General features: G+C 36.0%; 2 protein-coding genes across 4 annotated transcripts; both read right to left on the reverse strand.

The window, feature by feature from the left end:
- Positions 1-4,164: 4,164 nt before the first annotated feature.
- LOC118276924 (ommochrome-binding protein) lies at positions 4,165-7,490 on the reverse strand. Of its 2 annotated transcripts, none has more exons than XM_050699904.1 (2): positions 7,232-7,490; positions 4,165-5,523 (listed from the first exon to the last, which is right to left on the reverse strand). In XM_050699904.1, exon 2 carries the CDS (start codon positions 5,514-5,516, stop codon positions 4,620-4,622), a length of 897 nt encoding a protein of 298 aa, XP_050555861.1. In that variant the 5' UTR covers positions 5,517-5,523; positions 7,232-7,490; the 3' UTR covers positions 4,165-4,619. The 2 variants fall into 2 exon arrangements, with proteins under 2 accessions (XP_050555861.1, XP_035451438.2); XM_035595545.2 differs by lacking the exon at positions 7,232-7,490 and adding an exon at positions 6,252-6,439.
- A 1,110-nt stretch (positions 7,491-8,600) lies between these two features.
- LOC118276631 (prostamide/prostaglandin F synthase) lies at positions 8,601-22,106 on the reverse strand. Of its 2 annotated transcripts, none has more exons than XM_035594996.2 (7): positions 21,939-22,106; positions 20,247-20,342; positions 17,498-17,606; positions 16,584-16,712; positions 13,344-13,477; positions 12,811-12,882; positions 8,601-11,567 (listed from the first exon to the last, which is right to left on the reverse strand). In XM_035594996.2, exons 1-7 carry the CDS (start codon positions 21,996-21,998, stop codon positions 11,550-11,552), a joined length of 618 nt encoding a protein of 205 aa, XP_035450889.1. In that variant the 5' UTR covers positions 21,999-22,106; the 3' UTR covers positions 8,601-11,549. The 2 variants fall into 2 exon arrangements, with proteins under 2 accessions (XP_035450889.1, XP_035450890.1); XM_035594997.2 differs by lacking the exon at positions 13,344-13,477 and adding an exon at positions 13,521-13,654.
- Positions 22,107-22,909: the final 803 nt, after the last annotated feature.

Here is a 22,909-nt window from a genome sequence, read left to right on the forward strand (position 1 = left end):
TCTTTCTTTAGCGAACTTAGAACTCTGTACAAGTGGTTACAGACTGAAAATAATCCGTATGACAAGTTACAAAGTTGCTACAACTAACGTAGATTTATGAAAGTCATGTACCAACCAACAGCAGCTCAAGCTATACCAAACTGACAAGCATCTTCAATTGAATTTCAACCTTAATAACTGTGATAGAAGATTGAATGTAGCTTACAGAAATTTGTGAATTTGGGGTACCTTGTTGTGCCGTTTTTAGAGTATACTTTGCCTTGAAAAGTTGGCATCGTACTGAAATTGTTTGCAACTAAAATTTCCTACATTTTGATCATAAATAATTTGGGCACGGTGACTGTGTTGCCTTGAGAATTGTAGTTGATTTATTGTCATAAAGACTAATGATGAGGGCTTAAGTTTGGCGTGGTTAAAGTATTATTGTTTGTTTCGACTTTGAAACACTAGAATCTGTCTGTATACCTACATTACCCTTTGTAGCCTATATGCCATACAAGCGTGGAGATTATGGCATTTCTCCAATGTACCTCCTATGTAGGTAATGATAATGTTCCCAAAAAATAAGAAGGTATACCGTATGGGGAAACCTATTTTGACTTAATTGAAACCACATATTTGTTATTATCCTGGCTGACAATATACGAAAAATGAGCGAAATAACCCTAGTAGGTAAGCCAAAAACTGCATTTTTCTCTTTGAGCTAATTTGAAAACTCTTTACAAATACGGCATTGCAACTGCCGCGGGCATATGTCCGCGACATTCCTAGACAATCTACAACATTACAACTTTTCTGTGATCAAGGAACATGGAGCTGTTTTTGAATTGGAGCTGAAGATGTTTTAAATTTTCGATATTCGTTGAAATATTGAGTTGTATTATACTTCTATGGACTAGTAATACTTGTAGTTTCATTTAAGTCATATGAGTCATCTCTATATAGTATATTTTTTTCTCCTCTTCAAATACAAACCATATTTACTTAATACTAAACAACCAAATCACCTTCCTATACAATACAAAAACAACTGACGACCTAAACATGCGATTTCCAGTCGCAAGCAAATCGCGTCATTGAAACGCACCCTAATTCCGTGTTGACGTTCCCCAGGTATTGTTTACATGCCATCTGATATTGTCAGTCGATTAGCATAGCATAACAAAACGAAATTAAATAATAGACATTTGATCCAACATAGGTAGCTCCAAGTATGGGAAGAATCACTGATTTAATGTAAATAACATAAATATTAAGATAATGAGGAATAGTTTTATTGTTTTCTTGTTTGTTTGTATGTATTGAATAGGCTCCGTAACTACTCGGCCCCATATCTGCGGACTACCTAGCGGGTTTACCGGGGCTCCGGCTCAAAAAGCAGGAGTATGAACGGGGTGGTTTTTAGTCAGTAAGAGTCTGACACTCCCTATCGCCTCGTCCAAGGCGGGAGAAGTCATTGGATTATTACCCACCCCTAAAATAAAAACTACTGGGCCGACTAAGGTAATTCTTTCGCTATTAAAAAGCTTAATTGTCACGGAATAACATCGACTGTTTTGTTACTATATGTCTATGTTAGTACCTCGTGGGTCGAAGAGAAATTATGAATTCTCACGCGAAGATCTGATTCAGGGAAAATCTCTATTCCCACGTGAAAAATCCACGGATGGATACCTAGTAAAACCTAGGTTTATTTAGAATTCCTATAAACCAATAAATCATTATACGTGTAATGTAGGAATGTATTATTACTCACTAGTTTATTATTAATCCCATTATAATAAATGACCCTCGTTGCTCGAGTGATCGCGCAAATAACTAATGTACCATTATTTAAATGTATTGTGTACATTAAAGATTAAATAAATAACTGTCGAGCTAGGTCACAGGTCCTGGTCAGGTCAGACTAAAATTGAAACTAAAAACTCCCCCTATACCACTGGGAGTGTTCTGAGGAAATGTTTGGTCTTATACCTGCTGTTTCTTTTCGCCATCGACCCACACGACAGCATTTCCAACCTCATCATATAGATGGTTGGCAGGCCACAACTGTGCGCTTCTCGCGAAACTTTCTGCCTCGCACAGCAAAACTGTGGAATGAGCTGTCGTCGGCGGTATTTCCGAACCGATACGACCTTCAAACCTCCAAGAAAAGAGCATACTTCTTTTTAAAAGGCCGGCAACGCACCTGGTGTTGCGGGCGTCCATGGGCGGCGCTGATCGCTTACCATCAGGTGACTCGTTTGCTCGCTTGCCACCTATTCCATAAAAAATAAAATAAAAAAAGAATTGGGACTGATGTGTGGCAATTGGCTTACCACCTACTGCAATGGGACTTGGTAACTGCATACCTTGTGGATGTCCTACACTGCACTAGCCGGTACGCGGGACCCGGAGCTGCGGACTACCTAGCGGGCTTACCAAGGCTCCGGCTCGAAGGGCAGGAGTAGAAACGTGGTGGTTTTTAGTCAGTAAGACTCTGACACTCACTCTCGCCTCGCCCAAGGCGTGAGAAGTCATTAGACGATTGAAAAAAAATCCGGTATGCGACCTTCCACAGAGAACCTTTCCGGTGATAAATAGTCATCATAATTATTGACTTCACCTCTGCATACCGCTTCAGGGAACTGTCCTGATGTTATCACAACAAACTTGATCATGACCCAACCTTGTGTAGATTTTGATAACAAATTAAAATGTAAATATTTACTTATTTATGTAATACCAAATTGTACTCGTATTCAAAGGAAACATAATAGTTAAATTGTATCAATGTCAGAATAAATAATACGTATTAAGTAATAAGATAATAATATTAGGCCGTTTCCTAACCTTGTTTTGGTTGGCCTTGAATCCCTGATTGTTAATCGAGGGCTGAATCTTACGTAGAGAACCGACATCTGCCCTTCAGAAGCCACTAATTGAAGCCCACTTATAATAAAATATAGCATAATTATTTTGTTTATTTTTAGGAACATATAATTTAGTAACTACTGTAACTGTATTTGAATGCACGGTTGACGCGAAGGGTAGGCAACTGGCTGCCGTGCAACGGATAGCGGATTCGATACCCGCACGGAGCAACTCTCTGTGTCCACAAACTGTTGCTTCTTGTATAAGTGTCATGTGTACGTGAAATTGTGTGTTTATAAACACACGGAGTGGAAACTATCGTTTTCTTTTCTTCTCCTCTAATAATATCTTTTAAAATATAACAGTCATTCATGTCCCTGGGACGCGTCTGACTTCAATGTTCCGGTGTTTTCATGGTTGTATCTACTGTAGTACAGGCTTACAGGAGTTGCAGTGGTTTTGAGAAATTGTAGCGGGCTTGTCCCATTAATAAACAAGAACAGAATCGCTCTTCGGGCCGTCCCTGAGTTTTGAAAACAAGTCAAAACAATTAAACTCTGTAGGTACCTACTTATTTACTTTATCGTATAATAGAGTTATTTGTTTGTGAAAGTACCTAGCTAAGTGGGTTATCATAGTTATAGAATTTATCATTTCTCATTACTGATTGACTCACCACAGTTTGTATCGAATTCGAAGTCAGCTAATGGCCCTATGTCAGTCAACCATAACCCAGAACATATTTATTTCAAATGTGCATGTGAACTTGTATGTCTGTAGACACACCCACGACACAGAAGAAAATTCTAGTGTGGGGCAACATTTTTAAGAGAATTGAATTAATGGAGCGCACACACATAGCTATATAAGTGTGGAAGAACCCTGCTATGGCACGAATGGTTCGGTCGTAGTGAAAACCACGGCCTCACAGAAAACTGTCTTTGAGCCGCGGCGATTGCTTATCATCAGGTGATCCGCCTGCTCTTTTACCAGCTTATTCCATTAAAAAACACATAAATATTTGTCTAACGATCGATCCTTAAATGATGTAGAAAGGTGATGAAGAAATGATGATGTAGGTCTAAATAGAATATGAATAAAAACAACCAAAAGGAAACTGTTTGTTAAATACGTATTGTAATGCAACTTGTTTGTTTAGCTTTAAAGAGATTATGGGTCAGTAAAAACTAATTAATTCAAAGAAATATATCTCTCACCTACAAAAATACTCACGCTCTATTAAAAAAATAAAAACATTTAACTGATAACCGCTATCATAAGTTAAGTGGAAAGAGAACACAAACATAAATGTGAAATATTACAATAATATTTATTTACACAAAAATAAAAGATTTCATAAACAGTACCACATGAGGAGTGTTTTCCACCAGAGATGTGCTATGCTACGTTGCTGTAGATGCGTTTGACTTCCACCAATCATATTCATTGGTACACATGACTAGTACTGGTGGAAATGGACTCAGCTAAGCTATGTTTTTAAAGGAAAAGATGCGTGCTATGGATGGTTTCCGTACTATCAATTCATCGTATACCCGATCTGCGCGTCTTCCTCATGTGGCATCTTCGTAGCATAGCAACACTACATAGCTTAGTATCAGTGGAAACGATCACATAGTTTCACGGCTTAGCTATTACATATCTTCGTAACATAGTTACATAGCACATCTCTGATGGAAAGCACAATAATAATAAATAACTTTTCTTAACGTCCCAACACTCATTATTCGGCCAAAGCCGAATATTGATCAAACATCACTATCGAAGAAAGAAGACACCTTTTTCTTCAATTTCCTCCCTTTCCCTTCATCGGTCACTTTGCAACGGCCATAATTTGGGGTCAAATAGAACAACTGATCACTGATTCCATCATAATATATGATATTATTGTAATTGTCGAATACAGTTCTGAAAGGCGATCCGCTACCAAAAGCACCGACTTCAGACAATCTTCCAGTCCTATAGTCAATTTTATACAACCCTCTCGTATCCCTCTGTATGAAATATGCGTTGTCATTTATATCGGTAGTGAGAGTGTATATTATAGTGGAAAACATCGTGGCCTTATTTTCCCCCTTTTTCAGCTTATAAACAGTGAAATTGGTCATGAAATAAATATCATCTTTCTTATCCACGATAAAATCGTCTATCGTATAATCCTTCAACGCGGCTACAGTTTTAGATTGTTTCTTTTCATACGTGTAAAGTCCTTTAGTCATGAATATAGTGTAGTATATCTTCTCTTTAAACTGCATATGCCATATCGTCTTATCATGCAGGGCAAACGGAGTTGTAACATTCGTAATTGGGTTGTATTTGTAAACGCCATTCGCGCCGCCGATGTAGACATCTCTTGTCGTTTGGTCAACGGCTCGAGCGAAGGAAAATTGAATATCCGGGATAAACAAGAATCTAATATCGTCTAAATCAAATGCAACAGTGTGATCTAAGGGCCGAGAATCCTCGTAGTGAAAATAAACAACATTGGCGACTCTGTCCACGGCTAATTGTCCGGATATTGGATAGTTTTGAAATATTAGAGCTTTGGAATAGCAAATACTGTCGAAGCAGGCGTGACAATGGCTTTTGCCGGATATTACTGTCGTTAAAGCCGAGAGGCCGAACAGGATTAGGAGGTGTTTCATTTTCTTTCTGAAAGAAAAATAAATAAGCTTTATTAAGTGAGCTTGCTTGGATATTAAATTATGTCGGAAAAATGGAATGAAAGACTGTTTTAACTGAGTTATGTTTAAACAAGATTTGTTACTTTATTTAAATTCAGTGTTGACTGTTTCGTTGGTTTAATCGTCACAAGGGCCCTCTTTATTTGTGTTTCCGAAAACCTTACATGGTGTTTTAGAAATAATTGGAATTGCGCTGCGTCATATTGCATATCACTAAACTCGACTATATCACTAAATAGATAGATATACCTATATAGTCTAGGCCTTGCATAGAATCTCACAACTATTCATTATTTTAATCCTTATTTTATAAATAGTGCTTTTTCCTATGAGAAAAACGTCAGCCTATAAAGAGACTTCAAAATTAGTACACACTACAATGCACACTACAATGAAGTTGCTAAAGATTTAGCAACTTTGAAATTACAAAATAGGCTCACCCACTATTACATGAGACTTAAAACGCAAATGGTAAAAAGTGGGTGTAGATTGTATAGCGACATGCCGTAAGATAATGTGCACCTCTGTCTACCCCTTTGAGGATAAAAGGCGTGACGTTGCACGTGAAATTACAAACACAATGTCATCATTTAAATGAATTAAACGTAATAACTAACACATAATAACTAATCGTATAAACTAAATTCAGATTCGAGAACATTCCATATAAAAATTACTTTTAAAAAACATACTTACAAGAATTTAAACACATAATAATCACACAACTACACTTAGTTTTAATTTAAAGCACTTTCTTCAATAATTAAATGTAATATTACTGAAATATAATATATTTTTGTATATAATAAATAAACTTTAATAAAATTACTCAGTAACGAATGCGTGTTCGAACAAGTTATTCTGACTAATGATAAATACAGTTGCGTAGATATCATTATCAATTTGAGAAGTGATGTCGCTGGGAGATGAGGGCGTAAGATCAAATTTTGAACTCTGGATCTGTGTAGATATTTTATACATAGTGGTTATTGCATGTTGTATGTTTGTGCATCGTGCGTCATTAATCGCAGTTGTCAATAGACATAGTCGACAGTACCTATTAAATGTGAGATACGATTTTAACCCATCATAATCATCATCATATCTAAATGTGGGAAAGTCATGCTTCGGCACGAATGGGCCGGCTCGACCGAAGTGATACCACGACCTCACAGAAAACCGACGTGAAACAACGCTTGCGTTGTGTGAGTGAGGTTACCGGACGCCCAATTCCCCCCCTTCCCAATATTCTCAATCTCCTATTCCCCAACAACTCTTAAATTTCTAAACCCCCAAAAGGCCGGCAACGCGCTTGTAACGCCTCTGGTATTTCAAGTGTCTATGGGCAGCGGCGATTGGTTACCATGAGGTGATCCGTCTACACTTTTACTGGTTTATTCCATAAAAAAACCTATAACTTCTGTTATCAATATTTTAAACATATACTCACTTATAACGCCCAATTCACTTACACCCCTATTCCTTTACAGGCGTGAGGTATGCACTTTATGTAATAATTACACTCGGCCTTTGATACTACGTGTGTCAACGTACTTACGATGTATTGGTATAAGTAAGTAGTTAGATAGCGGCATAGTGGGACCATTTTGGTAGGTTTGTAGTTTCGGCTTTATATTCAGGATCTAATAATCAGATAGGTTAGATAGATCACTTACCATCAGGTGACTCGTCGCCGGCCGGCCTTTTGAGTTGGGGATTGGAAAGGGAGGTAATTGGGCCTCCGGTAACCTCACTCACACAACGAAACACAACGCAAGCGTTTTTTCACGGATGTGGTCGGCGACGGCGACCTCTCGCGCCCGGCACTGGTCCAGGCCATGGTGCGGAGCGAGGGGGACTGGGATGCCGTCTCCTCCTTCCGCGAAGCAGTCATGCTAGCTAAGGAGGAGGCGGGGCGCGTGAGAGAACAAACCTCCTCACGCCCCAGCCGTCGCGAGAGACACTCCGGGCGTCGGGGATCGCGGGACGATCTCTGGCCACCGTAAGTGCGGGCCTGCGGACGGCGAGTAAGGGTAGCTCACCGCCCGAATAGAACCAGACCCGTGCGTGCGGCGCGTCGCGTTCCGCGCGCGCCTCAAAGAGCCATCACACCACCACAGATGGGGCCCAGCAGGGCTGATGCCTGATCCGGAGCTGCGGACTACCTAGCGGGTTTACCGGGGCTCCGGCTCGAAAAGCAGGAGAAGGAACGGGGTGGTTTTTAGTCAGTAAGAGTCTGACACTCCCTCTCGCCTCACCCAAGGCGAGAAAAGTCATTGGATGATTTTCCCCACTCAAAAAAAAAAATGCGTTTTTTCACGTCGGTTTTCTGTGAGGTCGTGATATCACTTCGGTCGAGCTGGCCCATTCGAGCTGAAGCATGGCTCTCCCACACTTGAACTATACAAACCATATTGTAGAGAATCGAACGATCTAATGCCCGTGCCATTGCTGGGGCTTTGATAAAAACCTTTTCTCAGACCTCAAATGGGGTTCTCACATTTGCCAGCTTTGCTAAGTCACTTACCTAAAGATAACTGACTCTTGGAAATTCCCTCATAACCTTTAAGAGGTCAATTTATAAAAACAGAATTATTATTGAAATCCAAAACGAAACAGCGTGTCAGATAACCTTTTTGACCAGCTGTAGATTAATGTAATTAAAACTTAAGTTACTTTTAATTAAAACTAAATACAAGAAAATATGTATGTATTACATTTTTGTCTTTTTTTTCCTTACTGTAGGTTACCTGTAGTTTAGCTTTAGGTTCAATAGTTTTATGGTTTTCTGTGAGGCCGTGGTATCACTCTGGTCTAGCCGAGATCGATTGGGAAGTATAGAGGAACTTAAATAATAGTTCCTCAATTTTTCTTTTTGCACGTAAGACAAAACAAGACATTACACACAAGTTCAGATCTAGCGCCTATCGCTCTCATATGAGGTAGGCAGGTTGTGCTTTTAATTTAATCTTGATTGTTTGTAACATCGATAAAATTAGGATTTAGGGAAACAGGTTTCAAAATGATTAAAAAAAAACAAATAAATATACGTATAAACATTTATTAACGCTAAGAGCGTACACCATAAAATACAAAGAGAAAAATAAAAACAGTCAAACTCTAAACAAATACACTACGCAAAAATATCTTAAAATATATTATTTTACAAATTTAAAAACCTCTATAAACTCTGGAAGAACATACAACTAATTTAAGTATAATTTCAAGTATACCAATTCATTTTAAGTTAGCATTTCTCTATCGATTCATATACATACAGATTCAAAACATTGCGCTCATTTTATTTGACCTTATACCGTATTGAGAAACTCTTATGACTTAATTTAAACCACATATTTGTTATCATCTTGACTGAAAATATACGAAAAGTCACTGCACGGTTGGTGCGTTGACTGGACAACCGGCTGCCGCGCAACGTTCAGCGGGTTAAATTCCAGCACGGAACAACTCTATGTGTGATCCATAAATTGTTGTTACGAGTCTGGGTGATGAGTGATGACGGACATATGAGAGTCCGTGAACTTGTATGTTTGCACCCACGTCATAGGAAAAAATGCTAATCTGGGACAAGGTTTAAAAAAAAAGTGAGCGAAATAGTCCCAATAGTAAAAAAAATGCATTTATCTCTGTGTTAATTTGAACACTCTTTACAAACATGGCTTTGCAACAGCCGCGCCGCATGTCCACATATTGTACATTATACAACTCTTCTGTGGTCAAGATATATGGAGCTGTTCACACAGAATTTAATACCTTTTAGGGGTTAGGAATTTAAGGCGTGTTAGTAATTTACGTTAACCCCATATAATTAAGTTTTGGCATTGGCATTTGGCTCTGTAGCCAAATGCTAACACTGAGCCTATGCTAAGGGCTGTTGATAAGCGTCATAACGTGTTAGAAAATAAAGTTGCACATTACAATCAAGAATGTATAATTGTATATGAATCGATGGAAATTTACAATGCAACAATAACTTTAGCCTCATTAGATAAAAGTTTGGAATCAATTCGCAGTCTTATAAATTGTTCAAGCCAATTAAAAATAACGTCATCAAAATGACAAATATAATAGAATAAAAAAACCTTAACACTATTATCGAAAGACACAATCAACCACACAAAAATAGACGCGAAAATATACCTTATTGCCAGGACATAGAGGTGTATAAAGCAGTTTGTGATAAAACCATTGCTTGTGCAATTATGAACCTTAAGCCAAGTGACAAGGGACACCCACAACACCAAAGGATTTACAAGTACGTCGCCTTTTATGGAACTAGGAATTGAAATCTGATTTTGGATTGAAATCGGATTTTATATGGAAATCGAATTGGTATTGAAATCGGATTTTGAATTGATATCGGTTTTTGGATTGAAATCGGACTTTGGGTTGGCATCGGATTTTGGATTGAAATCGGATTGTGGATTAAAATCGGATTTTCGAATGAAATCGGATCTTGCATTGAAATCCGTAATTTTTTATTAATTTCGGCTGTCAAAGTATCCCATGGACAATTCCTCTTCTTCAGACCCTTATTTAAAAGATTATTTTGTGCGGTTGACTCGTAATAAGATAATTAGACAAATTAATAAAAAATAAACCATTAAAAATATAATAATAAAAATTAAAATTATAGAAAATAATAATATGACAAGGTATGCCACTTAGTATCTTAAAAATTCACATTTATGTGTGTGGATATATAAGCTGAAACATTGAACATTAATTTAATTTTGAAAACAGAGATGGCGTTTAGTGATATGTTTTTAAAATATATTTTTCATATGGATTTCAGACAATTGAGAATTGATGGGATTAGATCCGAATGTTAGAAGTAGTAAGGTGTTTTATACAGCGTTTATAAGACTTATCATTACGTCTTTTGAGAGTGTAAGCAGAAGTGTTCAAATTAAATATAACACCCCCTTTCCCCCAGTTATAAGTCCCATGTAATAAATAGGTGGTGAACCTATTGCCATATACTGGGCACAATTCCAGACTCCGTGCTGACTACTGACAATGAATAAAAAATCACGATTTTCGCATGTAAATTAATGGAAACCCGCTCTACTAGTTTCGAATCACAGAGGGACTCTTCATCATGAGCGTGCGTGCATACGCGGCGACGTCACACAACCTACTGTAGGCTGCGTGTCGTTAGTTATTATAAAAATCTCAATAATTCTTTACCCGATATTGAAACCTACACCGTTAAGAAAAGGTTGCTTTTCCATCGCATTACAAATCTCAATTGTCTGAATCGAAATCGATAACAATTTTTAACTTTATAAAGTTTACAATGTTTTAATAAGTTTAATGATAATAAAATGCAATTACAGTGCAATACGATAAGACACCATACACCCGGAATATTTTTTTAATAATTAAATACAACAATTATTTAAAATATTCAGTCCTTTTGTAGAACACAATCCATTCACGACTTTATAGACTACGTTTTAAGGTCCAAATCACATTTTAAAAGACTATCATTTGTAAATAAAAGTTACAATGTAATTTGGACTAACCATCTTACATTTTAAAGTGCATTTTATCTCGAAAAAACTGACAAATACATGAAATTATCCAAGCTTGCCACGACAAGCAATTCTAAGCCTTAGTCTTTGAGCAATAACCAACAATTTGGCTTGCCCACAACTCAATACAGTTTCTACCAGTCTCGTATAAGACCAAAGAAGTCTCAACCTTAAAATCTCAGGTACAACGAACAATTTCGCATACCCGTTACTCACTATACTAAGGCACGCAATTCACGGCCTTGAATACAAGTAATAACTTACAATTTCGCTTGCCCGCCATCCATTGCGGGTTACATCAGTCTCATAATAAAGTAGAGTCATAGAAAATTGTCAATGGATTGTAAACTACACCCAGCTTCGTTTACATCGCCGCTCCGTCCATATTGTGTGTATGGGGGCCAGCGAATGCTCTTGTAGGGCAACTAACCAGTGTTTAGGGCTGCGCTTCTGTCTGAAAAATTGATAATTAGATCGATGTCAATTAACAAGGTCTAACTACGATGGGAGCTAAGTACTAACTGTGAGTATGTACATATACAGCGAAATGAATAAAATAATGATTATGATTCTCACATAGCTGAAGTAATCGAAACAATGTAACCAAGAATTGTATTGTAAATCTGATTGAAAAAGAGTAACCTATGGAGTTTCTTGCTCGTTCTTCTCCATAGGAATCTACACTTTGGAACGAGCAAATAGCTTCACTAGAGGACTGACCGACGACAGACGTTATTAATATTATTATATTTGCTTTGACGTTCAAAAGTGCCTTCCTGGTCTATTTGAAATAAATGATTTTGACTTTGACTTTGATTATATTATAAGAAGTATAACATGAAAAAAAGTTAAATATTATGTTATCGGCTTATTCACGTAACGTTTTGACGAGGTACTCGACTAATTTCAAGCCATGCTAGAGACTCATATTCATGAGCAGCACTCCGCGACACACGTAGCAATGTAGCGTCAATAGCAGCGCGACAATCGCGATATGAGTTTCTAGCATGGCTTGAAATTAGTCGAGTTCCTCGTCAAAGCGTTACGTGAGTAAGCCGATAACATAATAATTTTATTAATTTAGTATGTCTCACGAAAGTTACAATAAAATTATTACAAAAAAATTAATTCAAAATCTGTGAAAAATACAAGAGCTTGCAATCAACTGATGGCAGTTGATTGCAAACAAAAACGTTACATGACCAAAATACATGTTCACATATACATACTTAAAACCGAAACAACAATTTGTGGATCACACAAAAAGTTGCTCCGTGCAGGAATCGAACCCGACACAGTCTATAACAATTTTTAGTCTAATACTTAACTTTAACTAACTATCTACTACTATAAAGGCAATTGGACATAAACTTTTTCTACGCGTTACGTACGTGATGATTCCTTTCTAAAACTATGTTATCTATCTATTCAACTATGTTACAATGATGAAAATTTTTCTTTTAGAAATATGTATAACTAGCTACTTCCGCGCGGTTTCACCCGCTCTGCTGGGCTCCTATTGGTCATAGCGTGATGTTTTATAGCCTATAGCCTTCCTCGATAAATGCACTATTCAACACAAAAAGAATTATTCAAATCGGACCAGTAGTTCTGGAGATTAGCGCGTTCAAACAAACAAACAAACAAACAAACAAACTCTTCAGCTTTATAATATTAGTATAGATAATTGTACGTACAGTGCATTCCTTTTCCTCCGGTTTCTTATTGGCCATTGTTTCTGGATTATACTCGTTCTCAAGCCCGAAGTGCTGAAACATTACGGTAATGTTGTTATAGAAAAATATGTTGATAAATATACTAAATACTAATCTATAATATAATAAATATTTAGGATATAGAACAGTATGAGTTTTAAAATGTTTTCTAAAAGAAGTCATTGGTTAAACGGCTTCAAACTGAATGAATGTTTATTTAGCGAGTTCGTTCATAGGCATAAATACGTGTAGAAAAAATTCACCCCATTAACGGATAGATGGCGCTAGTTGTGTCAAATCAACATTACATTGATGGATTTTCACGCTACGTTCACATCAAAATTATTTTTTTTATTTTGCATGGAGAGACTATCATCAAACTTTGGAGATGTTAAAAAATATTCAACACGCCGACATTCACTTATATTGTTCTACATAATTAGCAGTTATTTTCATAAATGATTACGAGCCATGGGTAAACAAATATAGTAAAATAAAACATCAACGAAACAAACCTTCAAAATATCCTTATTAGACAAATGATCACCGGGTCCACTCTGCGTAAAATGACGTAGAAGATTCCCACCCTTTTGGACAAGCACAGCGCCTCCGGTTTGCACCCAATCCCCCTTTAAATCACCTCCCAAGCCTAAATTAATGGAAAAAGAAAGAAAAATATGGAAAAAATGAACCTCTAGCACATCCTGGTTTGGATATCGGTCCGCAGGGCCCATTTGCACGAAGTGGAACAACAACTTTCCGCCATTTTTCACAAATAAAGCGCCGCCATTTTGTAATCCGTCGCCGATTAAGTCGGTCTCCAGGCCTGTGGCGTACTTCCATGTTATTTCCTTTATTACGTATTGTAGATATTCGTCTACGTGGTGAATGGATGTTTTTTAAAGACATTAAAAAGTTTTTTAATGAGTTTACAACTTCTAAAGTGAGGGGTGAGGTTATCAATGCCCTATGTACGAGTTTGTGTTACGTTAAACGAAAACAAGACTCTGATCGATTGGTTTATTCGAGGTTGCCAATTAGAGCGCCGAACGCGCACTCGTTTCGATTACTTTAAACGTAAAGCAAAGGGCTAAGGGCACAGTTCGGGCAAATATCGTTGGATTTTTGATAACAATCGGACATTATTGTGTCATCTATTGACCCATCTAGTGTCCCATCAATCTGAAGATCTCAACCTCTATAATATAATATAAATGGAACCATTAGTTATCTGAATACTTCGAGATATATGCAAAACAAGTTAACTACAGTATTTGTCAGTAGTATTTTTTGCACAATAGAGTAAGAAACATCCATCCACCGACCGGCACAATCGGCAACGGATTTACAAAACAAATGGCTACTTCAACTTCTACAACTAATTTATATCTAAGCTTTAAATAAATACCTAGATATACTTTAAGACACCCATTACTACAGTACCTCTATCATGAGTCTGAAACAATATTATAATATTATTATTTGTCAATAGTCGCTAGCGACGACGTAAATTTTTTGTATGTCAAGTTTTAGTTCCACAAATGACCGGTAGAGGCGTTGTAAAATTTGCCATACAAAAAAATTACGTCGTCGCTAGCAATTATAGACAATTACTATTATTTCAAAGTCATGGTAGAGGTATTAATCATATGAATCAAGCTATACAAAACCACTTTATCATGGTCTCGCTTCGTATGATATTTCCGTACATTCGACGGTCAGTAAATACTGGTTCTGCTTAGCTTGATATGTCTTCTGTGTATGTATCTATACCCTTTGCGCTATAACAAGGTGCGGCTGACAGATGCCAGTATGACGTTGACGTCTCTCTTTAGGGATGGACATTAGAAAAATCTTTTTTTATCGCTATCGATACTCGCAGCATACATTTAATTCTCTTGAATTTTTTTATTAAATGTGTGTGTTATTTAGTTGTGCAGTGTAACTACGTGTATATACTGTTAAAATAAATATTTTATGACCGAGCCCTGAGGTGTTTCAGAGTTACAGTTTTACAGAACCGTGAAGAAAACAAGGATATATTAGTTTGTATATGTTAGATTAAGTACCACCACGCATTATCAATGGCGCCGGAAATGTCTAGAAAAATGCCTACTACATATTTCTGCTCAGATAATCTGACTGTGGTTTAGGCAGAGAGAGCCGCGTCTACAGTGGATTTACCCATAATTAAAGGTTTTTTAAGAATGATAATTGAACGACACACGATTTTCGTTTTTTATTCTAAAAAAACATCGACTACCTATCCATCGTAGCCGTACATCCCATCACTAAACACGACTATGGCTTTACGTTATACGCATAACACTTTACTTTATTTTTCATTTCATTAGATTTTAATTGAATACTAGAACATTCCAGTTGGTTTTAATTTAATTAACTACGCATCCGAATGATTTAACATAATACGAATGTGATACAGCTAAAATATTAAGGCATAATTTTTAAATCGCAGCAACTTTCAAGAGTGATACGAAACGTTACTGAATCTGTCAGCCGCACCTTGTTATAGCGCATAAGATATAATTTATATAAGCTTTAAATAAATACCCAAACATACTTTAAGACACCGATTACTACAGTATCTCTACTATGAGATTGAAATAATAGTATTTATCGATAGTCGCTAGCGACGACGTAATTTTTTTGTATGTCATATTTTAGTTCCACATTTGGCCGGTAGAGGCGTTATAAAATTTGACATACAAAAAAAAATACGTCGTCGCTAGCAATTATAGACAATTACTATTATTTCAAAGTCATGGTAGAGGTATTAATCATATGAATCAAGCTATACAAAACCACTTTATCATGGTCTCGCTTCGTATGATATTTCCGTACATTCGACGGTCAGTAAATACTGGTTCTGCTTAGCTTGATATGTCTTCTGTGTATGTATCTAACTGATTAGAGATTCTGAGTTCGCTAGGTGGCGCTAGCATAGTGTAAAGTCTTGTTCAAAACGTGTAACGGTCATAGATGACTGACGAAGTTACTAGCTTGACTTAACATCACTAGCGACCTCTAGCCATGCGGAAATCATTGCTCAATGCCAATCATAATTATTTACCGACACTCGAGAACTATGTTAGAGAGATCAATAAAGGTTAACAGTCTTTTACACCATACTTCATACATGACGGTACAAAATTTCGGTTAAACTATAATTTTCATTATCATTACATTATCTCATGTATCAATTTGAAGGCCAAAATTGTTGACGGATAGAATCCAAAACTATAGATTGAGACTGATTTTTGACTGAGACACTCAGGGTGGTTTTCCACCAGACATGTGCTATGTGACCGTTTCCACTGATACTATGCTATGTAGCTGTGCGAGAAACATGTGCACCTCGAGTATGCGATGTATCGACAGTAGAAAAGCTACCTATAGCACGCATCTTTCCATATAAAAAACATAGCTTAGCTGATTCCATTTCTATCAGTGCTATGCTATGCAATGAATATGATTGGTGGAAGCCAAACGCATCCACAGCAACGTAACACAGCACATCTCTGGTGAAAAAGCACCCTCATTCTATTAAATTTCACACCAAAACCGATTCAAAACATGGATCGATCCAGAAATTTTAGATTGCGATTGATTATTAATTAATTACGACATTAAATCTATCTACACTTTTACACTACAGCCAACTTTACCATATTATCATCAAAATAGATCTACATTTTGATCTAGACCAGCTACTGAAAGTTTTAATTCCATCTTACCCATGCCACGTCCTTTGAAAATGGCATCCCTAGACTGTTTCCAGAAAAGCGACGTGATTATGGTCACCACGTTGAATCTTTTGAAACCGAGAAGCTGGTATGTTGATATGTTGTCCACGTAGTAGAGATCTGAAACATGTTGAGAATAGTTTTATTATTTTATTCAAAGTCAAAGCATTTATTATCATTAATCCTAAATTAGGCACTTTTGAAAAACGGCACGTTAAATTGAATTGTCCGTCATCGTCAGTCTGCCTGTCAGTGAAGCTAGGCGCTCGTTTCAAAGTGTAGCTTCGAATGGAGAAGAACGAGCAAGAAACTATATCGTCACTCTTTTAAAAAAAAATTTTTTTTTACAATCTCGAGAATGTAATGACAACAATGTATTTTACGATTGATTGGTTCGAATTGTAATTTTTATATTAAAACTGTATACATATCAAATTAATTATGTTGTACAGCTACAAAGTACAGTTACAAAAGTTACTTAAATCAATCCATACTTATACAAGTTGAGAGTCAATTCAAAGTTAAAGCATTTCAATTAAATAAACCATATACAAACACTTTGAAAAGGTCACAAGTCACAATATAAATAATTGTCTGTTAATTTGTGCGTCCGTGAATATATGTAGATGCTTATTAACGTAACTGTTTGACGAGATAACTTGACTTCTCAAGCCACGTTCGAGGCCCATAAACTAATCGAGTTACCTTGTCAAATAAGACTAACGTCCGAATACTCAAACGTTACACAATTTTAAGACGCTCTCAAAACTAGTTCTGTCCCTGACAATTCTTTATAAAATGACAGAGATAGCACGATATTTAAGTACAACTTAAAATTGAGTAGCATTTCAGTATTCCGGCGTAAGCCGCACGATATAAGCAAAATTTGATTAACATATACGGACCTCCGTCAAAATATTTCCCGTTGACGAAGTCCTTAGAGCCGGCCTCCTCCACGCCGATACCGATCAGCTTCACATTGTGCTTGTTCAACACTGGAGCAATTTCACTCAGCTGAAACATTAATACAATAGAATAAAAATATATTTCAATACTATCCACCCCACATGGGTGATGTGGTGATATATGTATTATGCAAACATATAAACTTTCCTCTTGAATCACTCTATCTGATAAAAAAAACTGCAACTAAATCCGTTGCGTAGTTTTAGATCTTTAAGCATACAAAAAGGGAAATAGGGACAGAAAAAGCGACTTTGTTTTATACTTTGTAATGATACAAATCTTAGTACGTCCGTCTCGTTGGTCTAGTGGTTACAAGCGCAACTATGCCAAACAACAAGTGTTCTGGCCTTCGGTTTTTTTTTTAATATCTAACTTTATTTTTATTTGTTTTGTAGTAAGTAAAACCGAAAATGTATTCAAAATATACCGAGGATTCGTTAGCATATAAAATTCAAGAGAAAGGCAGGAAAACAGGGAGAATCATTGGTGGCGAAACGGAGTTCGCCGGGTGAGCTAGTTACTTATAATATCATAGGGCAGGGTCCATTTGTTTTGCATCTCCTCTTTGTACATGCTTCATGCACATGACACCCAGACCCGGAACAAAAATTTGTATATCAAACAAATAGCTGATTTGTACGGGAATCGAACACGTTGAGTCAGCCGGTTACCTATGCACCACGCCAACAGTTAAATAACAGTCAACAGTTCAGTGTAAAAAAAATTGAGCATCTACAACTAAATTCTAGATTGGTTCATAGGTTCAGTTAGAATAATTATGACGTAACATTATGAAAATCCCTCCAAAAGCCCCTATAGTCATATAGTAAGCTGTAAGGGGGGATAAAAATACAAAATAAGTAACCCCCTCTTTCATTTACTATGTGATTGGCACCTGACAATATCGGAAAAGGGAGTTATCAGCTAAAATACTCCGTTCTGTTATCTACTGATAACACTAATTCTACTGAGCGAGCCGTAGGCCGTGAAATATCTATTTTTTATATATTAATGAAATGTTCTAGAACCTAGAGCCGATTAGACTTCTTAACGGGTGTTTTCCACCAGAGTTGTGCTATGCTACGTTGCTGTGGATGCGTGTGACTTCCATTCATACACTTCTTCCATTCATTAGTACACAAAGCTTAGCACTGGTGGAAACGGACTCAGCTAAACTATGTTTTTAATATGGAAACATGCTACGGATTCATGTTATGGATGTGTGCTATGAATGGCTTCCCTACTATCGATACATCGCATATTCGAGCTACGCATCTTCATAGCTTAGTTTCAATGGAAACGGTATGACATAGTACACGTGGTATGGAATCAATACCGTTTTAAAATTAAACATTTCTAACGCATAAAAGATGCCATAAAACATAACTTCATAATATAATTACGTGTTGTTATACATGCAATTAAAAACTACTATGATTATATTCATCGATTATCGATAAAAAGGGGGTAAAAAGCTACAACAACAGAATTAACTTGTGAAATTATTTTAATTTATATGTTTTTGCTTTTCAAGGACTAATAAGAAATTACCTGAAGCAAATAAACATAAAACACAGCCTTGGAATTAGAATAAAAAACAAATAAATAAAAATGTAGACTACCTAATACATAAAGTATACCAATCAATATCACCCAAAAATAACATAATTATGTTATACAAAAACCAACAAACCTTTATCCCCATAATATTAAATTGATTTTCCTACCTCGTATTTATAATTATTTTACTGAATTTTCATCTAAAATAACAAACTAAAGTAGCTATTCTTTTTTTATGGTATAGGTGGCAAACGACCAGACGAATCATCGAATAATGGTAAGCGATCAGCGCCGCCCATGGACACCCACAACACTAGAGGAATAACAGATGCGTTGCCGGCCTTTTACAAGTTTCAATACAATTTATGTTATTTTTCCAATTCCAATTTCACAGTTCAATATACTATTTTTTATTTATCAAAATTTTCATTCGGACATTTCATATCTGCAGTCATCTCCTAATATCTTTATCGCGACAGATAATAAATACGTATATATGGAATTTGACACTACATTTCATATCATGATATTAAATAACAGGTAATATCTAATAATAGTATAATATAATCTATTATAATATTTTCTCGTAGTTTCTGCGTCAAACGTTTGATAATTTCAGAAGTAATTTTATAAATACTATACCAATAAGGGACTCCATTTAACGCAATCTTTATTCAGTTGAGTTGATTTTTACTAGTGGGGCTAAAAATCAATTGCTATTCTCGCCTTGGGCGAGGCGAGATCCAGTGTCATACTCTTATTAACTATAAACCACACCACTCATACTACTGCTGCGAACTCCTAGTAGTATCTTGATACTTGGAGTCAACATCCATTCTCACATAACTTCAGCTTACCAAAAACTCCTACCTTTTTAAACTGACTTCCCAAAAAGGAGGAGGTTCGCATTTTTTTTCTATGTATTATGTACTGATGTACACCGATTTTATGGACCGATTTGCGTGTTTCTTTTTTTTTTTGTTCAACACAGATTAGCTATAATTTTGTCCGATAAAAATATGTTGCAGATTGGTTTAATTGTCTTTATTTTTATTACTCACATAATTCTTCACACTATCAGTCCATCTTTTCTTCATAATATAGTTTACTAAACAATAATCCTCTTACCTCTTTAGCCCATAATCGGCAAAGCATGCATCCCCAGCGTCTGAAGAATATGATAGCAACATTCTGGTTCTCCCAGAAGGTTTTCAACTCTACTGTCTGGAAAATAAAGCATATTTTCATATATTTATATACATTTTAGCTATGGAGTCTTTTTAAAAGTGAATCAATATACTCAGACTAATATTATAAAGGGGAAATATTAGAATACTTGTTTTTTTGGCAGTGAATAGGCTCTGAAAGACAGATGATTTGAAAAATTCTTTCATCATTGGAAAGTTTAGTTTTCAGAGTTATGTTTTAAAATCTGATGTTAAACAGCATTTTTTATTAAAGTTTGCCTCGCACTAAGATTTTCTTCTGTGTCAAGAAATTCACATGCTTTGTGAAGCAATGTGACTGAAGATGTAAATGTGACTATACATAATAAGTTTATAATGATATCAATTGCATAATATTATGATTCAATGTTTAAATTCATATTCCCAGCAAATAAACTATTTGAATTTGCATCATGCACAGAATGCTGCTCATGAATATGAGCCTCCAGCATGGCTTGAAACTAGTTGAGTTCCCCCTCAAACAGTTACATGAATAAGCTGGTAGATAACATGATAAATAATGACAAAAACTTTCCATGAATGTGATGGTATAAATAATGATTAGTATTAATTTATGATTAATTATAGAACTCCATGGTTTTATTAAAGGAAAATTGCCTATAAAATAACACTGTAAAATGGACATAAAACAATTATTTATAAAGTTAGTTCAATAGATATCATAATAAATATTCTTGTTTTTACTATAAGCAATCTCTTTAACTTTCTTTTGTTGATAGTAGCAACTATATATAGTTTTATATTGTTTTTATCAAGGCCCAGTGCAATTATTACTGCAAGATTTTTTCCAAACAAACAGTCTTATTGATAACCTGTAGCCTTTTATAATAGCATACCTATTTACCTAGGTACTTATTACTTACTTATATGCACTTAGGTGCATTATTATACTTACTTATATTTATTGTAGACCACACTGCACACAATAGATGCATTAAAGTGATTTGATTTGATTACTTTCAATAAACACAAAATATAAAAGAGTTTACCAAGGAAAAAGTAAAAAAAAAATCTTCTCTATGCTACCTGGCTGAATAAGACATGCCCTTTGCCATTGCATGTATTCAATAAAAAAAATAATGAGTATAATCTGTGTAATTACGATGCGTAGGTAATAGATGACCACGGAAAATGTAAATTAATACATCCTGCAATTAAATGCAGGTAGATACATAATACAATTACTGTTGCGAAACCATCCATGGCTTGTTATACATTTTCTTTAGTTATCTTGATGAAATACAGTTAGAATTGTGTATATCCTAGTCAATTCTGAAACTAGAACTCACAGTTGACTGATTCACAAACAAGTTAAAGTTACGAAACAACTAAGCAAGCCGGTTCATTCTCGTATTAAATTAAATATAAAAGATAAAGCAAAATTATTACGCCGTATTACCTTTAAACACAATTATTATCCGAATTAGAAACTAGAAAAACACTTTCTAACTACGTTTTGAAAGCAGAGTGTAAATATAAACAGTAAAAACTTTTCCTTGGTTCCGATGCGACGTACAGATTTATAAAAAAAAGTTATGTCTGTGCTGCATAGAAAATTTATTAGAGCACGTACCTCACCGCTGGTGACGCTTTTAACTTTTTGCGATCCAATCTGTGTGATATCCGTAGTCATTTTCGTTTTATTGTTTTGTTTCTGTTTCAAATTCAAACTTTAATTTCACCAAAACTCAAAATTGTTCCGAACCCAGCGAAGTGAACAACATGAATGAAATACGAAAAAAAATACAAATTGACATTTTCATTGGTGTACTATTGAATGAGTTTGAATGAACATAACCTGTTTTTCAGCCAATAGCGTGTAAGGGCAATGACATTTCTATGATAGATACAAAAAGTCAGTGTAGTAAAAAAACATCTGTAATCGAGTCCATTCTTGTACGTATCGATATACGATTCGATTATATTAGATTAGAAAACTCTTTATGGTACAGCATAAAAACACAAAGGACAAACATTCCGAAATTTTATGTGTTATGACTAAAAAGCGATCTTTTACAGACAACCTTTAGATAAATAAGCAGCAGTAAGGGATATTTAGAGGATTCAAGGGATATAATATAGGAATTGGACCCGACCGGATGCGTACGATACATCACGTTCAATGCGAGCCTTAACGAGCCATCAAGCCACCACAGATGGGGCCCAGTAGGACTGATACCTGATTCGGAGCTGCAGAATACCTTTTTTTTTTTAATGGGACAAGCCCGCCTCAACCTCCCACACCGCTGCAACTCCTGTAAGCCAGGATCTACAGTAGATACAACCATGAAAACACCGGAACATTGAAGTCCGGCGCGTCCCAGGGACATGAATGACTGTCTTGGATCCCGCAACGAAATAAATCAGAAGATATTATTAGAGGAGAAGAAAAGAAAACGATAGTTTCCACTTCCCTCGGTGAATTTAATGCAGGAGACAGAATGACTTAAGCCTTAAGGCACAAAGAGACTCCACAACTGGGAGAAGCCCAGTCGCCAAGCACCACGGAAATTTGACTTAAAACTAAGTGGGTCCTATGTGAAT

The sequence above is a fragment of the Spodoptera frugiperda genome, chromosome 17 (genome assembly GCF_023101765.2).
Source record: "Spodoptera frugiperda isolate SF20-4 chromosome 17, AGI-APGP_CSIRO_Sfru_2.0, whole genome shotgun sequence".
NCBI classification, from domain to species: domain Eukaryota; kingdom Metazoa; phylum Arthropoda; class Insecta; order Lepidoptera; family Noctuidae; genus Spodoptera; species Spodoptera frugiperda.